The sequence below is a fragment of the Notothenia rossii genome (genome assembly GCF_949606895.1).
Source record: "Notothenia rossii genome assembly, chromosome: 6".
NCBI classification, from domain to species: Eukaryota; Metazoa; Chordata; class Actinopteri; order Perciformes; family Nototheniidae; genus Notothenia; species Notothenia rossii.
Window position 1 is genome coordinate 749830 of NC_136909.1, and position 18916 is coordinate 768745.

Here is an 18916-nt window from a genome sequence, read left to right on the forward strand (position 1 = left end):
AGAGGCCTGTAATGTTCATCCTAGGTATACCTCAACTATGAGAGACAGAATGAGGAAATAAAATCCAGGAAATCACATTGTCTGAAGAGCAGGAACATCCTGCTGTGAGCACCACACTCACACACTCAGTGTTCCTGCCCAGCTGACTTGAGGCTGGTTGTAATGTATCTGTCACAACAGAAGTGTATGATGTCAGTGCCAGGAGGCACATCAATCAGCAGCAGGTGCTTGTATCGCTCAGCGATCACTCCAAATCCTTCACCTGTGTGGAAAGACCATGTGTCGTATGGCGGACATCATCTACTGCTGTCTTGAGGCAGTCTTTGGGCGGATCAGGGATGATGCTTACTTTGGTTTTCCCTTTCAATATATTCACAAGTCTCGCCTTGGTCCCTGTACTCATTCTTCCATGTTCCTGGAAGAGGGATGGGGGAAGGTCACTGCACTCGTGGTTGCCTATGAAGTCAACAATGTTGAGTTCTCTCACCACTGGCAATGATCTGGGTCATGCGCAGAAGGGCAGTGACTTGGTGAGGCTGGAGGAATGGAGGTGCAGCATAGACTTGAGCTCTGCAGAGATAGCTGCAGTGAGTGGTTTTGTGTAGACCCACTTCATCCTGGCAGCACGATTGAGTGTAGTGCCATCCAGACCACTTGCCTCCTTGGCATCTGCATTATATGTCTGCTCCAGGAGCATGTCAGGAGAGACACCATTGTGGTTTCCATCTGCTCTCCTTCCAACACATGCACCTGCCATCAGTGCTTCACGTGCCTCTGTGGCTGTCTCTGGCAGTTTCTTCATCTCAGCCAAATACAGACGCAAAGACTGCTGCCCATATGTGTAGTGTCCTGCTGCAGTGAGGTAGCATCCCTGCTGATTCACAGAGACCTCCTGCCCAGTCACCTTCCCGCTGGTAGTAGATGAACCTGTGGAGAATGTCTGACATCTCCAGAAAGATTAACTAGAAAACTGCAGTTGGGTGCTCATCCAGAGATTCCTGGGTTGTAGGATTGATATCTGTGGACGTGACATCTGGATGATCTCTAACTTCTCAGTAGCAGTGGTGTCTTTCTCAAACAACATCTTCACAACATGTTCTACTTATGACTGCCAGTGTTGTGTTTCTCTGTCTGCTGCACATACCTCAAATGCTTGCCAGTACAAGCGCCACATGGCCTCACTGAGGATCCTGAGAGCAAGCATGGTAGTAGTCAGCCTTCTCACCAAAGAAGGTTCCAGAGAAACGGCGGAGGTGGAGTTTTTTTGCTAAATCTCTCTAAAAAGGTCAAATGTCACTTGTTTTGCATCAATCTTGATACAGGGTACTTCTTATATGTTGTACTTTGGATCCCTAACCCTTTTAGTCTACCATCCCATCATCCAAGGGTGGTTTTCACTATAAGTAAAACATAATATTTGGATGGACACGATAATTTACATTTTTTTACTGTGTTCAATCTGAATTGACTTTAAAATAAAAAACATCTATATTGATTCTGACTTTTCTACATCCACCTCACAGGTTTATCATTACTTTGAGAACAAAGATTATTAATGTTCCCCTTTTAGAAGTGAAGATATGGTCATTTGTTCTGGGAATGTCATTTTGGAGCCTGAAACCTAAAAAACAGGCTTGGGGTTTAATAGGTGAATAGGTTGTTAAATGTTAACACTGTAAAACTGATTTACAAATGATTAAAGAATTGTCGTTTACAGTAACAGTGCTAGCTAGCTGGCAAATCTGTAAAACATTGAATCAATTCAAATTAGCATCGGCAGTAAACCTTCTGTATATTAATGTAAACCCTTCAATATGTTATATAGAAATAATCTTTTAAGTATATTTACTCCAATCTGCCAACACTCTCACATCATTCAAACAATCCCTCAAAACTCACCTTTTCACTCTTGCCTTCAACTCCTAATCCACTAACCCCTCACCCTTATTCCACCTAGCTTAGCACTTTTTACTTTTGTTGTTATTTTTCTTCTTTACTTGCTTGTTAAGCGCTTTGAGCACCAGGAAAAGCGCTATATAAATCAAATGTATTATTATTATTATTATTATTATTATTATTATTATTATTATTATTATTATTATTATCCATTTTGAACACAGCAAACAATCCAGAGGACCACAAGTGCATTGCTTGAAATGGATTTCGCTTTGGAGAGACAAAAAAGGCACAGTTTCATCTAGTGGCCTTATTGATAACATGCTTAAATGGTAAATGGACTCATATAGCGCTTTATCCAGTCTTTAAGACCCCTCAAAGCGCTTTATGTCATTCACCCATTCATACAGAGCAGTGTACCTCACTCTATAGGACCTAGCATTCACACACATTCACACACCGTTGGCCATCGGGAGCAACTCAGGGTTAAGTATCTTGCCCAAGGACACATCGACATGTTGACTGCATGGGCTGGGATCGAACCCACAACCTTCTGGTTGAAAGACGACCGCACTCCCTCGCCGCTTAACCAAGGCATCATCTGAAAGCTTATGTTCTGCTCTTTCAATAGGTTGGCTCAGTTTGTCTTTACCATGAACTGTCACAGAGATATTCAATCAGAAAGAGAATGATGGCATCTGATCGAGCCAGAATTGTTGACTTTTTTCATATAGGGGTTGCATTGTTTGGACCCTCACTGTAGCTTTCTAGTAGCTAGTTGGCCGGGTTGTCCACCCAGGTTGTGTTCCTTGAAGGTCCTAGATATCCTTTCTGGTGGAAAACCTTTTACAACATTCCATGTCTGATTTTCCCAAAAAATGTGGTTTTGCCCCCTGGGTATAAGTAGTCCCGGACGTACAAAGTGTGGACCCAAAAGCATTGATGCAGCTATTTTAAATAAAGGGGGTGCTAGTCTGAATCAGGACAAATACTAATCTGAAATATTCAACAGAAATTGTTCAGTCGAACCAAACACATTACATAACGTGGGAAATATCTCCCCATCACCGAATTGCAATGCAAATTAAATCACTCATACATTTCCTTTTTCGTGTGATACATATTTAATGCTGAAAAAAAGGCATATAAGATCAGTGTGTGTGCAGTGTGTGGTGAAAACAGTCAACATATACAGTTCAATCCGCTTTAGCAAAGAGTCCAGCTGGTAACAACCCCAACATGAGTTCAGTCCAGTTCACAGGCCCACGAACAAAGAGTCCGCTCCGGGTTTTCCTACGGATCCTCCCGAACCCAAAATACAGCTCTTTCACAGAAAAGGCAAACTGCGGCAGAACGATCGAGAGCTGCCACCAAGACATGTTAAATATTCTTTCTCTTCGACAGTGCTACAGGGCCATCAATAACACATTATAAGAACGAAGCTGCGGGCCGTATCACATCTGACGGCGGGCCGGGCAAAGGCATGCCTTGGGAAATGCTTCGTGCTTTTGTTTTGAAGTCCTAAAACCGGAAGTGGTCCACTCTCGGAACCATTTTGCGTCTCGTCGTCGCTTTGTGTTCCTGGGAAAGCGTGTGAGCTCCAGCTGATCCATGGTGTGTGTGAGCTCTGATCGCTCTGTGTGTGTGTGTGTGTGTGTGTGTGTGTGTGTGTGTGTGTGTGTGTGTGTGTGTGTGTGTGTGTGTGTGTGTGTGTGTGTGTGTGTGTGTGTGTGTGTGTGTGTGTGTGTGTGTGTGTGTGTGTGTGTGTGTGTGTGTGTGTGTGTGTGTCTTTCTTCTGTTTACCTCGGTCTGTAGAAGCTAGCTTAGCATGCTTGCTGGTAACACGTTAGAGTGAGAGACACCGGAAGTGGTGATTTAGTAAACAAGAGTGAGCTGTCTCGTTCTTAGTTTACTCTCCTATGTATATACACAGGGGTGCACATAACTTTTTGAGTGAGTTACTCAGATGAGTGGTACTCACCCCACACGAAGCGTGGTCCTCCTCAGTGTCTCCTTCACTGTCCTCTATTTACACTTCTTGCATGCTATGATAAATATAAAGATGCACCTCCCTGTCTCTTTTTAAGCCTCCGATTTGCTTTCTCCAAAACTTGTTGTCAAAACTGTGAAGTCCTTGCATTTCCTGAGGCCAAGTTGAAGGATCAAATACTAAGGAATGATCACATGACTTGAAGTCATATCTGATTTCAGATGTGGGAAGTTACTAATTACACTTCTTCAAGTACTCTACTTAGGCTATATGATATTTGTACTTTACTTGACTTTGATCTAATTTGTAAAATTAGCTGCACCTTTACCAGCTTTGAGAACACTTTCAAGATCAATCATTATAAAAATATCATATCTATTATTCTGAAATGGATCAATCTGCACAATGACTACTTTTACTGTCGCTACTTTTACTAGATTTTGATGATAATACTTTTCTACTTTTACTTGAGGAACATTTTGAATGCAGGACTTTTACTGTAACAGAGTATTCCTACACTCTGGTACTTCTACTTTTACTCAAGTACAAGATCTGAGTACTTCTACTTTTACTCAAGTACAAGACCTGAGTACTTCTTCCACCTCTGTCTGATTTCAAACTCTTCCATAACACCCTGAGGAAGTTTGCAACTGTGTGTTTTGCTCCACCTGGTGTAAATCAAACTGCAGCAGCTTGACCACAGAGCGTGAACGTTGTGATCAGCTGATTTTGCGCAGTTCTCCAGTGTGTGCGCGGGGCACAGCATGTGCACAGGGGAGTCTCCCTCTGCAGCCAGCTGGCGGTTCTGTTGTTCATACCGACGTTAACCCTGTCTGTGCACACGGCGACCAACTCTGTTGTCCGGAGCCTCTGCCTCATGTAAGCTTCACAGGTCCGTCGGTTGTGTCCTGTGCGGCTCGCCCAGCACCCAGTTCAGTCAGTCACAGAAAGTCAGAAGAAACAACAACGTAGCTGCTTAATGTCTTTGGGTTTTTTGTATAGTAGTTTACTCCATTGAGTGTTGACAAGAAACACGTGTAGACGAAATATGTCTTTTGTTTTGATATTTTGAGGTAGGCTACGCAAAGGCGCGTAGTTACACAAGTGACGTTACGCAATTCAGATTATTGCCGCGCACCTGCGTACCTGCGTACCAGTTATGTGCACCCCTGTATATACAGCTTAGTATAAGCCTATATTCAAAGACCTCTCTCTCTCTCTGTGTGTCACAGGAGCGCCCCCTGCTGTCCGCGGGGCTCCAGCCTCAGCTCCAGGTCCACAGAGCAGGTCTGTCCCCTCTCTCTCTCTCTGCCCTCTGCTGCTGCTGTTCACTTCCTACACTTTGGATTCATCACATTCTTCTTATAGGTCTCTGTGATACAGAAACCCCCAGCCCCATTTCCTCGCTAGTAAACGCCTTTTAAAGTCTATTTGATTTCTGTCTCACGGAGAGGTTCCGCAGGTCCTTCCTTCCTGCAGCGGTCAGACTGCACAGCCAGCAGGAGACCCCCCCCCCCCACACACACACACGCAACAACACAGACTATACAACCAGCACAGCCCCTAGTAGACCCCCCCCACACACACGCAACAACACAGACTATACAACCAGCACAGCCCCTAGTAGACCCCCCCCACACACACAACAACACGACTACACAACCAGCACAGCCCCTAGTAGACCCCCCCCCCCACACACAACAACACGACTATACAACCAGCACAGCCCCTAGTAGACCACCCCCACACAACAACACGACTATACAACCAGCACAGCCCCTAGTAGACCACCCACACACAACAACACGACTACACAACCAGCACAGCCCCTAGTAGACCACCCACACACAACAACACGACTATACAACCAGCACAGCCCCTAGTAGACCACCCCCACACAACAACACGACTATACAACCAGCACAGCCCCTAGTAGACCCCCCCCACACAACAACACGACTATACAACCAGCACAGCCCCTAGTAGACCCCCCTCACACAACAACACGACTATACAACCAGCACAGCCCCTAGTAGACCCCCCTCACACAACAACACGACTATACAACCAGCACAGCCCCTAGTAGACCCCCCCCACACAACAACACGACTATACAACCAGCACAGCCCCTAGTAGACCACCCCCACACAACAACACGACTACACAACCAGCACAGCCCCTAGTAGACCCCCCCCCCACACAACAACACGACTATACAACCAGCACAGCCCCTAGTAGACCACCCCCACACACACACAACAACACGACTATACAACCAGCACAGCCCCTAGTAGACCCCCCCCCACACACACAACAACACGACTATACAACCAGCACAGCCCCTAGTAGACCCCCCCCCACACACACACAACAACACGACTATACAACCAGCACAGCCCCTAGTAGACCCCCCCCCACACAACAACACGACTATACAACCAGCACAGCCCCTAGTAGACCACCCCCTCACAACAACACGACTACACAACCAGCACAGCCCCTAGTAGACCACCCCCACACAACAACACGACTATGCAACCAGCACAGCCCCTAGTAGACCCCCCCCCACACACACACAACAACACGACTACACAACCAGCACAGCCCCTAGTAGACCCCCCCCACACAACAACACGACTACACAACCAGCACAGCCCCTAGTAGACCCCCCTCACACAACAACACGACTACACAACCAGCACAGCCCCTAGTAGACCCCCCTCACACAACAACACGACTATACAACCAGCACAGCCCCCAGTAGACCCCCCCCCCACACAACAACACGACTATACAACCAGCACAGCCCCTAGTAGACCCCCCCCACACAACAACACGACTATACAACCAGCACAGCCCCTAGTAGACCACCCCCACACAACAACACGACTATACAACCAGCACAGCCCCTAGTAGACCCCCCTCACACAACAACACGACTATACAACCAGCACAGCCCCTAGTAGACCCCCCTCACACAACAACACGACTACACAACCAGCACAGCCCCTAGTAGACCCCCCTCACACAACAACACGACTATACAACCAGCACAGCCCCTAGTAGACCACCCCCACACAACAACACGACTATACAACCAGCACAGCCCCTAGTAGACCACCCCCACACAACAACACGACTATACAACCAGCACAGCCCCTAGTAGACCCCCCCCCCCCCCCCACACACACCAGCACAGCCCCTAGTAGACCCCCCCCCCCCCCCCACACACACCAGCACAGCCCCTAGTAGACGTGCCGTTAGTGTTAAATAAGACTCGTTGCGACAGAAGTCCAGGCATCACATGTTATGGCAACTCTTTTAGCTCGGATCATTGACGCCATTACCCGGGCTTTGGTTCCGTGTGATGGAGCTTATACCGCGGCTCCAGCGTCTTTAACAGGTGGCGAAAACCGGCGTTTTCCATGACCGAATAAGGACGTAGGTCCTTCGCTATGAAAGCTGCCACCGACTGGGTGAATTTCTTTGCTTTCTCAGAGTTGGGCGGAAAAGTTGACAGCACCTCATAAATTCTTCGCTGGGCTGGGTCCGCTGTTTTCTTGACGTTAGCTTCTCACAGTGAAAACGGCTAAGGTGGTTAGACCCTCCAGAAAAACGCGATTCTGCGATCGCAGAATTTACCGCATAATCAGCAAAATGGCGCAGATTTTTAAAATGCCGCATATTTATCAAAAGGCCGCATAATCCCTGCATTTTTCCACACAAAGTTGAGAAGAAAAAAAAGTTAACTCGTCTTGACGTGACGTCATCAGCTCGCGCATCACAGAATGTAAACAACACTGTATAGAGCTCATTTACCAACGAACATTTCTACTAAAGACCGGGCAAAAAGTGGGGGGAAACTATTCTGCACCCCGTGCAACTGTGTGTTGGAGCCATAGACTGTATATTGGTTGGAGCATAAGAGAAAATCGACGGTGAGCATCAACCCCCAAAACCCTTTAGAGGGCTACAAGAAACGAAGTGAGTAGCCTACAAGATTGAAGCTGGTCAGATGACGTACGAGTAAATGAAAACAGAATGAGGCGGAGAAGTGTGTGTGTGTGTGTGGGGGTGTGTGTGTGTGTGTGGGGGGGAGGGGGGGGGGGTGTGAGATTAAAATAGCCCAATTGCTTTTACAATAAATAAACATTGAATGTGTTTAATTGAATAGTAAAGGGGTTTAACGTTAGTGGCAGGTTGTGTGTGAGAGAGAATAAATACGACAGCCCAATATTTAAAAAACATTTTTTTCCCCGCATATTTAGCAACTTCCCGCATATTTCGCAACTTCCCGCAATTTCACCGTATAAAATCACATAAAACCCCCGCATGTTTAATCGCACAATCATGGATTTTAGCCCGCGTTTTTCTGGAGGGTCTAGGTGGTTCCTCAAGTTAGTGGTATTTCCACCGAGGTATTTTATTTTTGTGTGACACACTTTCCACACAGTGTGCGACTTGTCCAGTTCATTTTTCCCTTTTAGTTCATAAAACCCATAACGGGTCCAGATGTCTGCTTTCAGAACACTAGGAGCGTTTTTTATTATTTGCGCACTGCTTTCGCCTCCCTCCATTATTGCACTATCTCGGTAACCCACAATGCAATGCTACGTTGCTACCGTGACGTTTAAAAAAAATACTTTATTGTCCAGCTGCTGCCGGAAAATCTACCACGTGATTAATCGGTTATCTTCCGTCACTGCATCGATACCGAATCGTCCACGTCCGCATCGCAATGCATCGTAGAAACGATTATTTTCAACACCCCTACCCCACACACATACACACAACAACACAGACTATACAACCAGCACAGCCCCCAGTAGACCCCCCCCACACACAACACAGACTATACAACCAGCACAGCCCCCAGTAGACCCCCCCCACACACAACACAGACTATACAACCAGCACAGCCCCCAGTAGACCCCCCCACACACAACACAGACTATACAACCAGCACAGCTCCCAGTAGACCCCCCCACACACAACACAGACTATACAACCAGCACAGTCCCCAGTAGACCCCCCCACACACAACACAGACTATACAACCAGCACAGCCCCTAGCAGTGGGAAGTGAAAACCAGTACTTTGTTTCAAACGTTCACGTAGCATCTTGAGGTTATAAAAACATTAAACATTCAAAATCCAGATTTTGATTTTCAAAGATTTATTTTAAAAACTGATTATATTTTCCCCAAAATGCAAAAAACGCATTGCATCAATATCAAAGTTGTTTTTCATATTGAAACTGTGCAAAAACACATGACAGTAAGTAAGTTGATCTACGTATGAAAACCTCTGAACTTGGTCAATACTAATCTTATATATGGGCCCTGGGCCAAGAATACATCAGTCATCGCTCCCAACATGTATCTACCGGGTCCCCTTGTTAATGCTATACATTCATCACAGCAATTAAACATTACATGGGAGCAAAATGTCATCAAGAACAAGAACAACAAATCACATTAGACCACATTCCTAAATCACATTCCTCATCTTTGCCATGTTACATTCATAAAGTTGACTAGTGCTGTACGATTGTCTTGTGCATTCTATAAATCCATTGCATTGATATAACTATATTTCTGTGTAAAAACGTTCAACAACTTATCGTTCATTAAGAGTGGAATGGTCACTCTCAAAAGGCTGGCACAAAGGCAGCTACTCTTCATGACTGTCACAGTCAACCTCATTACTCTGTGACAGAGAGTGCATCATCATAGAAGGCATGCACATTGTCACAGAGCGCGTTCAGGACATCCTTCCTTTTGGCTTCTTTCCCTGTGCTTCCTCTGGGAAGCAGACTTGAAGTTTGCCCACGTCTTTCCTCTCTTCAGCACTGAGTGGTAGCCGCATTCGCCGCTATACACAGCCTTGAATCCCAGTTTCTCCTTCCTGAATTCCAGCATTCTTGCTTCACTTAGCTTAAATGACTCCTGTGACTTTACAAAAGCCTGTGTTTCTGTCTTGCCTCCCAGTCTTGCCCATAGACGTGTACATTTCCATGACTGCTCAAAATCTTATAGTATTCCTCTGGCATAAGAATGGTGTCCTTCTTCGGAACCTGTTGCTCAATCCTCCCAAACACACGATCCACGGGCAGAAAGCGGTGCCCCCTTATAGGAAACACATGCTCAGCACTGACTCTTGGAAAGGCCTCCTTCATAAAGGAAAACAGCTTCGACAACAGGTTCATATTTTTGTTCTGACCAAAACAAGAATCGCTGAACAATCGCAGCCTCTGAGCGCGGCGAAGAGCACCACTCAGCTGTTGAGGAAAACAGTGGTCCAGAGCTGAAGCAGTCACATTGCTACCTTTTCTATTTCCATGCTCCATCGATGTGTACAGACTAGAGATGCACCGAATATTCGGCCACCGAAAATTATCGGCTGAAAATGGTTAAAAAGGCCCTTTCGGCTTTCGGCAGAAAAATATCAGCGAATGTCAGAGAACAGGGTTACGTTGATCTTACTCCGCATATTTGTCCGGGTGTTTTGATTTCAAGTGGTGGAGTAATCCCGAAGTGGTGAAAGTCTTTGCAGTTACACCCCCTCGAGAAATGTCAGCTGAACACGTTTTACAAATCGCAATCCGCGCCTCTTTCTCTGATATTCTGAAATATCTCCAAGCCGCAGACATGTTGGCTGTGAGCCAGCCGCGCGCCGTGCTTGTCGCCGCGTTTTGATTACGTCATCACAACAACACGTTAGGTTACCAAACTTATAGGTGCATTTGTTGTTGTTGAACAACAAATGCACCTATGCGCCAGGGACTCAAATCCTGCAGAGCCAGACGTGTCCCCCTGCTTAAGCCAGTACATGTCCAGGCCCGTCTGAAGTTTGCTACAGAGCATTTAGATGATCCAGAAGAGGATTGGGAGAATGTCATATGGTCAGATGAAACCAAAATAGAGCTTTTTGGTCAAAACTCAACAAGACGTGTTTGGAGGAGAAAGAATGCTGAGTTGCATCCAAAGAACACCTACTGTGAAACATGGGGGGGGGGGGACATCATGCTTTGGGGCTGTGTTTCTGCAAAGGGACCAGGACGACTGATCCGTGTAAAGGAAAGAATGAATGGGGCCATGTATCGTGAGATTCTGAGTGACAACCTCCTTCCATCAGCAAGGGCATTGAAGTTGAAACGTGGCTGGGTCTTTCAGCATGACAATGATCCCAAACACACCGCCCGGGCAACGAAGGAGTGGCTTCGTAAGAAGCATCTCAAGGTCCTGGAGTGACCTAGCCAGTCTCCAGATCTCAACCCCATAGAAAATCTTTGGAGGGAGTTGAAAGTCCGTGTTGCCTAGCAACAGCCCCAAAGCATCACTGCTCTAGAGGTCTGCATGGAGGAATGGGCCTAAATACCAGCAACAGTGTGAACACCTTGTGAAGACTTACAGAAAGCGTTTGACCTCTGTCATTGCCAACAAAGGGTATAACAAAGTATTGAGATGAACTTTTGTTATTGACCAAATACTTATTTTACACCATAATTTCAAATAAATTCTTTAAAAATCAGACAATGTGATTTTCCGGATTTTTTTTCTTCTCATTCTGTCTCTCATAGTTGAGGTATACCTAGGATGAACACTACAGACCTCTCATCTTTTTAAGTGGGAGAACTTGGACAATTGGTGGCTGACTAAATGCTTTTATGCCCCACTGTATATATATATATAAACACTGAACGTTTTTTAATAGATCCCCTGGGGTCAATGTGTCTGCGTGACAGAAGTTTGCTTTCATATGAGAACAAGCAACAGCCTCATTTTCTTAATCTCCTCACGTATATGATTACTTTTCGATGGCTTGCGTTTCTTCCCCAGCGCAGAAACCACCACAGGTTCATTAATGTCGTCAAAATGATTCATGTTTCATTGTTTGTTGGTCTCAAAGTAGATGGCGAGTGGTAGGATGCCGGGTGCATTCAGGGCGCCGCCATTACTGTTTATACAGCGTGGAATGGTGCGCTGTGATTGGTTGAGCGGATGTATCGCATTCTGTAGAGAAGGGAGACTGGCGTTTGTCAGGGTCTGGAAAGAAAGGGAGAAAACAGGACAGAATAACACGGCAGATATCGCGTTTTGCATCAAATTGAATATTGACTTTTCAATACCGACGAAATACAATCCTGATTTTGGCGGGAACTCATTTTTTCAAAAGTGGCATTTATCGCGTTTTGGAACCAAACCCTTCATATGTAACATTAAGCTGTCTGTGGCTCTGAAACAACGCACATGTCCCCATGGGGACTAATAAAGGTATTCTGATTTCACATATTCAGCATTCTTCCTTTTTCCGTCTTTTACTCATCACTCACCTTTTAAACTATATTTTAGTTTTACTGTCCTACACTGGAATCATTCACCACCTGTTATTATTTATATTGTTTTTTTTTTATTACTATAATAACATTAACAAGGTGTGCCTTGGAAATATTTGTTTGCTTTAATGTTGACCAAATCGTTTGAGACCCACTGAGCTAATTTAGACTAAAGTGAATTATCTAAACACTCAGAGAGTACTTTACCTCACTGAGCTGTAGTTATCAGAGTCTCTCAGTCTGAGCTGTAGTTATCAGAGCCTCTCAGTCTGAGCTGTAGTTATCAGAGTCTCTCAGTCTGAGCTGTAGTTATCAGAGTCTTTCAGTCTGAGCTGTAGTTATCAGAGTCTCTCAGTCTGAGCTGTAGTTATCAGAGTCTCTCAGTCTGAGCTGTAGTTATCAGAGTCTCTCAGTCTGAGCTGTAGTTATCAGAGTCTCTCAGTCTGAGCTGTAGTTATCAGAGTCTCTCAGTCTGAGCTGTAGTTATCAGAGTCTCTCAGTCTGAGCTGTAGATATCAGAGTCTCTCAGTCTGAGCTGTAGATATCAGAGTCTCTCAGTCTGAGCTGTAGTTATCAGAGTCTCTCAGTCTGAGCTGTAGTTATCAGAGTCTCTCAGTCTGAGCTGTAGTTATCAGAGTCTCTCAGTCTGAGCTGTAGTTATCAGCCTCTCAGTCTGAGCTGTAGTTATCAGAGCCTCTCAGTCTGAGCTGTAGTTATCAGAGCCTCTCAGTCTGAGCTGTAGTTATCAGAGCCTCTCAGTCTGAGCTGTAGTTATCAGAGTCTCTCAGTCTGAGCTGTAGTTATCAGAGCCTCTCAGTCTGAGCTGTAGTTATCAGAGCCTCTCAGTCTGAGCTGTAGTTATCAGAGCCTCTCAGTCTGAGCTGTAGTTATCAGAGTCTCTCAGTCTGAGCTGTAGTTATCAGAGTCTCTCAGTCTGAGCTGTAGTTATCAGAGCCTCTCAGTCTGAGCTGTAGTTATCAGAGCCTCTCTGTCTGAGCTGTAGTTATCAGAGCCTCTCAGTCTGAGCTGTAGTTATCAGAGCCTATCAGTCTGAGCTGTAGTTATCAGAGTCTCTCAGTCTGAGCTGTAGTTATCAGAGCCTCTCAGTCTGAGCTGTAGTTATCAGAGCCTCTCAGTCTGAGCTGTAGTTATCAGAGTCTCTCAGTCTGAGCTGTAGTTATCAGAGTCTCTCAGTCTGAGCTGTAGATATCAGAGTCTCTCAGTCTGAGCTCTAGTTATCAGAGTCTCTCAGTCTGAGCTGTAGTTATCTCTCTCAGTCTGAGCTGTAGTTATCAGAGTCTCTCAGTCTGAGCTGTAGTTATCAGAGTCTCTCAGTCTGAGCTGTAGTTATCTCTCTCAGTCTGAGCTGTAGTTATCAGAGTCTCTCAGTCTGAGCTGTAGTTATCAGAGCCTCTCAGTCTGAGCTGTAGTTATCAGAGTCTCTGAGTCTGAGCTGTAGTTATCAGAGTCTCTCAGTCTGAGCTGTAGTTATCAGAGTCTCTCAGTCTGAGCTGTAGTTATCAGAGTCTCTCAGTCTGAGCTGTAGTTATCAGAGTCTCTCAGTCTGAGCTGTAGTTATCAGAGCCTCTCAGTCTGAGCTGTAGATATCAGAGCCTCTCAGTCTGAGCTGTAGTTATCAGAGCCTCTCAGTCTGAGCTGTAGTTATCTCTCTCAGTCTGAGCTGTAGTTATCAGAGCCTCTCAGTCTGAGCTGTAGTTATCAGAGCCTCTCAGTCTGAGCTGTAGTTATCAGAGTCTCTCTGTCTGAGCTGTAGTTATCAGAGTCTCTCAGTCTGAGCTGTAGTTATCAGGGTCTCTCAGTCTGAGCTGTAGTTATCAGAGCCTCTCAGTCTGAGCTGTAGTTATCTCTCTCAGTCTGAGCTGTAGTTATCAGAGTCTCTCAGTCTGAGCTGTAGTTATCAGAGTCTCTCAGTCTGAGCTGTAGTTATCTCTCTCAGTCTGAGCTGTAGTTATCAGAGCCTCTCAGTCTGAGCTGTAGTTATCTCTCTCAGTCTGAGCTGTAGTTATCAGAGTCTCTCAGTCTGAGCTGTAGTTATCAGAGCCTCTCAGTCTGAGCTGTAGTTATCTCTCTCAGTCTGAGCTGTAGTTATCAGAGCCTCTCAGTCTGAGCTGTAGTTATCTCTCTCAGTCTGAGCTGTAGTTATCTCTCTCAGTCTGAGCTGTAGTTATCAGAGTCTCTCAGTCTGAGCTGTAGTTATCAGAGTCTCTCAGTCTGAGCTGTAGTTATCAGAGTCTCTCAGTCTGAGCTGTAGTTATCAGCCTCTCAGTCTGAGCTGTAGTTATCAGAGCCTCTCAGTCTGAGCTGTAGTTATCAGAGCCTCTCAGTCTGAGCTGTAGTTATCAGAGCCTCTCAGTCTGAGCTGTAGTTATCAGAGCCTCTCAGTCTGAGCTGTAGTTATCAGAGCCTCTCAGTCTGAGCTGTAGTTATCAGAGTCTCTCAGTCTGAGCTGTAGTTATCAGAGCCTCTCAGTCTGAGCTGTAGTTATCGGAGCCTCTCAGTCTGAGCTGTAGTTATCAGAGTCTCTCAGTCTGAGCTGTAGTTATCAGAGTCTCTCAGTCTGAGCTGTAGTTATCTCTCTCAGTCTGAGCTGTAGTTATCAGAGTCTCTCAGTCTGAGCTGTAGTTATCTCTCTCAGTCTGAGCTGTAGTTATCAGAGCCTCTCAGTCTGAGTTGTAGTTATCTCTCTCAGTAAATTCAGATTGAACATAGTAACAAAATGTAAATTATTGTGTCCGTCCTTATAGTGAAAACCACCCTTGAATGATGGGATGGTAGACTAAAAGCTTTAGGAATCCAAATAATTAGTACCCTGTATCAAGATTGATGCAAAACAAGTGACCTTTGACATTTTTAGAGAGATTTAGAAAAGAAACCCACTCCTGGGGTCATTTGGGTGGATTTTCCATATCTCTGGCCCCCTCGTTTGATTTTGATGATTGACACCTCTTTTGAACCGTTAGAACATATAGAATCGAGGGGGAGTTCCTAAAATCCACATAAACAAATAAGGAGTGAGATTGATGCGTACGCAGCTTGCCCAAAACCGAAAGCTATGTTACCTCTGAAAACTGAAACCTAGACTTATTGCCATAAATATGAAGATGGATTATCAGAAATCATTTCAAAGTGACTCAGACACATTGGATTAACCTTCAGCAGCGTTTTTATCCTTTGAATGCCATTGAACACAACTTTTGATCAGAAACAGCAAAAGGTGAGACATATTGCCGTTTTGGCTCTGTAAAGCTACGTTGTGTATTGTCTGGATTTGCTTTCGCTGCGGTGAGTTTTGATCGCACAGTGACGATACTTATACCTCTAGAATCTGTGGAATCTCAGCTTTAATCTGATATCTTGTTTGTGCAGATCCGATAAGTAATAACTCTGCATACTTTTATTTAAATAAGGTCTGAATACAGGACTTTAACTACTAGAGGAGCATTTCCATCCTATAGGCGCAGAGTAGCTGTGATTGGTCCCCAAAATAGTTTATAGTTTACAATCTGGCTGAACTGGAAGATTTATGCAAGTATATAAACGAAGACATTGATTAGGGCTGCAGAACTACTCAACTTGTAAAGTTGATTAGATTTTAAATTCTAACACAGTTTTTCTGACTGTGCTTCCTGTTTCCTGCAGACGTCCAGCTGGTGGTTAAAGAAGAGGTTCCCCCTGAGCAGCAGGAGTTGAGCTCCAGTCTGGACCAGGAGGACCCAGAGCCCCCCCCACACATTAAAGAGGAACAGGAGGAACTCTGGATCAGTCAGGAGGGAGAGCAGCTTCAAGGGCTGGAGGAGGCTGATATCATTGAATTCATCTTCACTCCTGTCCCTGTGAAGAGTGAAGATGATGAAGAGAAACCTCAGTCCTCTCAGCTTCATCAAAGACAAACTGAACTCATGGAAACAGAAGCTGATGGAGATGACTGTGGAGGACCAGAACTAGCCAGGAACTCAGATCCAGAGAGCAGTTTACAACCAGAGACTGAGGACAACCCTGGAGACTCTTCTGAAGACACTGAAGACAACCCTGGAGACTCTCCTGAAGACACTGAAGACAGTGCTAGTTGGAGGGAGTCCGGAGAACCTCAGTCAGGTTCAAACTCCCAGGAAAATCAACAAGACCCTGTCAGCGATTCAAGGTGGAGTTCTGGAGAGAAACGCTTTAGGTGCTCTCAGTGCAGGAAAAGATTTGTCCGCAAGTTAGGTCTGAAAGTTCACATGAGAGTTCACACAGGAGAGAAACCATTCAGCTGCTCAGTCTGTAAGAAATCATTTTCAGTGAGAGGTCAGTTAAAGAGCCACATGGCAGTTCATACTGCAGAGAAACCATACAGCTGCTCAGTCTGTGAGAAATCATTTAAACAGGAAAGAAGTTTAAATAGACACATGATAGAGCACACTGCAGTGAAACCATACCGCTGCTCAGTCTGTAAGAAATATTTTACAATAAAGGGAAATTTAACAATTCACATGAGAGTTCACACAGGAGAGAAACCATATGGCTGCTCAGTCTGTAAGAAATATTTTACAATAAAGTCAGGCTTAACAAGTCATATGAGAGTTCACACAGGAGAGAAACCATATGGCTGCTCAGTCTGTGAGAAATCATTTACACAGGCTAATAGTTTAAATAGACACATGAGCGTTCATACAGGAGAGAAACCATACAGCTGCTCAGTCTGTAATAAATCATTTGCACAGGGAAACAGTTTAAAGATACACATGAGGACGCACATAACCAATCAGCCGCAGTGTTTCAGACTGAAGATGGATGACCAAGCTACATCTGATGAGACACATGATGAGGCCGAAGTGACTGATGATCGGAAAGATTCCCCAGTCAGTTTTAAAATCTCTAAAGAGTAACAAAGGTCCTGTCAGTGCTATAAGACTAGCAAGCTACCAGTCAGAAATCTGAGTGGAAAATATTCGGCCTGAAAGAAAGTCTGAAGAGACGTAAACGTCAGATCAGTTCATCAGTACAACTCTCAACATCCATCAATAATATCATCACAACATGAACATAACCAAGAACCATCATTATTCTTATTTTACTCACTGTCCTTTTACTCTGTGTTTATGTTTTATTTTGTTATAAATATATATTTGAATAATTTCTCGACTGTTATTTTTTACTAAATGTTATGATAATTAACATAAAGATGTGCTTTGGAAATAATAGTTTTTCCTAAATGGTTAGAAAAATGTGTTGAAGCTCACCTATTGTGCTATATTTCAACAATAACTGATAGAGCCATATCTATACAGATCACCATTTAGCCTCATCCCCCTCTATTTCAGCCCTGCTCCTAAAGAGCTGATTCTGGGTCTGTGGCTACAGGGCCACGCCCCCTTTGTAGCCACATGCTGCAGAGAGAAGCAGAAACTCAGCTAAACGCTGCCGTGATGAAACAACAAGTAAAACCAATTGGAGAGAACTCACCAGGGAGAAACCCCACTCTGCAGCTTTCTCCCTCTCAGCCAGAGCTTCTATGATCCACACAGGGGCAGAACACCACAGACACTTTATACCCATATATGTGGGGAAAGGTCACGACCTCTGGCGTGCAGGACTCTAGCAGCATACCAAACTGAGATCGTATTCTTAAGAAAAGGGTGTTTTGTACGTTTCTTCAATGTCTTGATATCTGAAGAGTAAAGATACATGTGCAATGTCAGATCTGGATATGGAGTTGCTCCATGCTTACCCAAGTCGGGGGTGTTGTTGTACAAAAATAATATGAAGCTGAGTTTAGTTGGGCAGCCATATAATACCATTTAAGATTAGGGAATTGAAGACCCCCCCTCTCATAAGGTAGGTATAATAGTTTAAGACGGAGTCTGGCTTTTCTGCTGTTCCAGATGAATTTACTAAATAATTTGTTAAGCTTTTCGTAGAACATATTTGGTAGTGGCAATGGAAGCGTTTGAAAATAATATCAAAATTGAAGTAGGTGGTGATTTTTATGATAGTTATTCGTCCGATCATAGATACAGGCAAGTTGGAGCAGCGGCTTTAGTTTTTCAGTCACTCCGTCTACCAGGGGATCACAACCAGCTGGAACTATGTCTCTGAGTTCAGGAGAGATCTTAACACCCAAACATCTGAAACCATCAGTTGTTGTCATGAATGGAGTATCTGCTGTGGGACTGTGTCTCTCTTTGTCATTCAGAAACACCAACACTGATTTAGAGTTATTCATGTTGTATCCAGAAGATTCACCAAATCCCTTTATTACGCTCATTAAATTGGGAATACTATGTTTTATATTTGTGAAGAAAAATATGATATCATCTGCGTACAAAGAAACGCGATGTTCTACCCCCCCAAGAGTAATGCCTGGTCATTCTGCATGCGCAGTAACGGCCATAGCTAAAGGTTCGATTGCTAATGTAAATACAGTGGAGACCCTGTCGGGTAGGTCTCTCTAAATTAAAGGGGTCGAGATAGTGTTGTTAGTTAGGATCTCAACGGTTGGGTTTGTGTTTAGCAGCTGAATCCATTTCAGGAGGGTTTCACCAAACCCCAATCTGGGAAGTGCTTCAAAAAGATAAGTCCATTCCATCCTATCAAATGCTTGACACGCATCCACTGGAAGCTTTGCTGTGTCCTTCGTTTCTCATGCAGTATATTTAAAACTCTTCTGATGTTGTGAAATCCCCCTCGTT

General features: G+C 44.7%; 1 protein-coding gene across 1 annotated transcript; it reads left to right on the plus strand.

Moving 5' to 3' along the window:
• The first annotated feature begins 3312 nt into the window (after positions 1-3312).
• Positions 3313-17363, plus strand: LOC307042323 (uncharacterized protein). Its single transcript, XM_079686148.1, has 3 exons — positions 3313-3510; positions 5119-5173; positions 15885-17363. Exons 1-3 carry the CDS (start codon positions 3508-3510, stop codon positions 17111-17113), a joined length of 1287 nt encoding a protein of 428 aa, XP_079542274.1. The 5' UTR covers positions 3313-3507; the 3' UTR covers positions 17114-17363.
• Positions 17364-18916: the final 1553 nt, after the last annotated feature.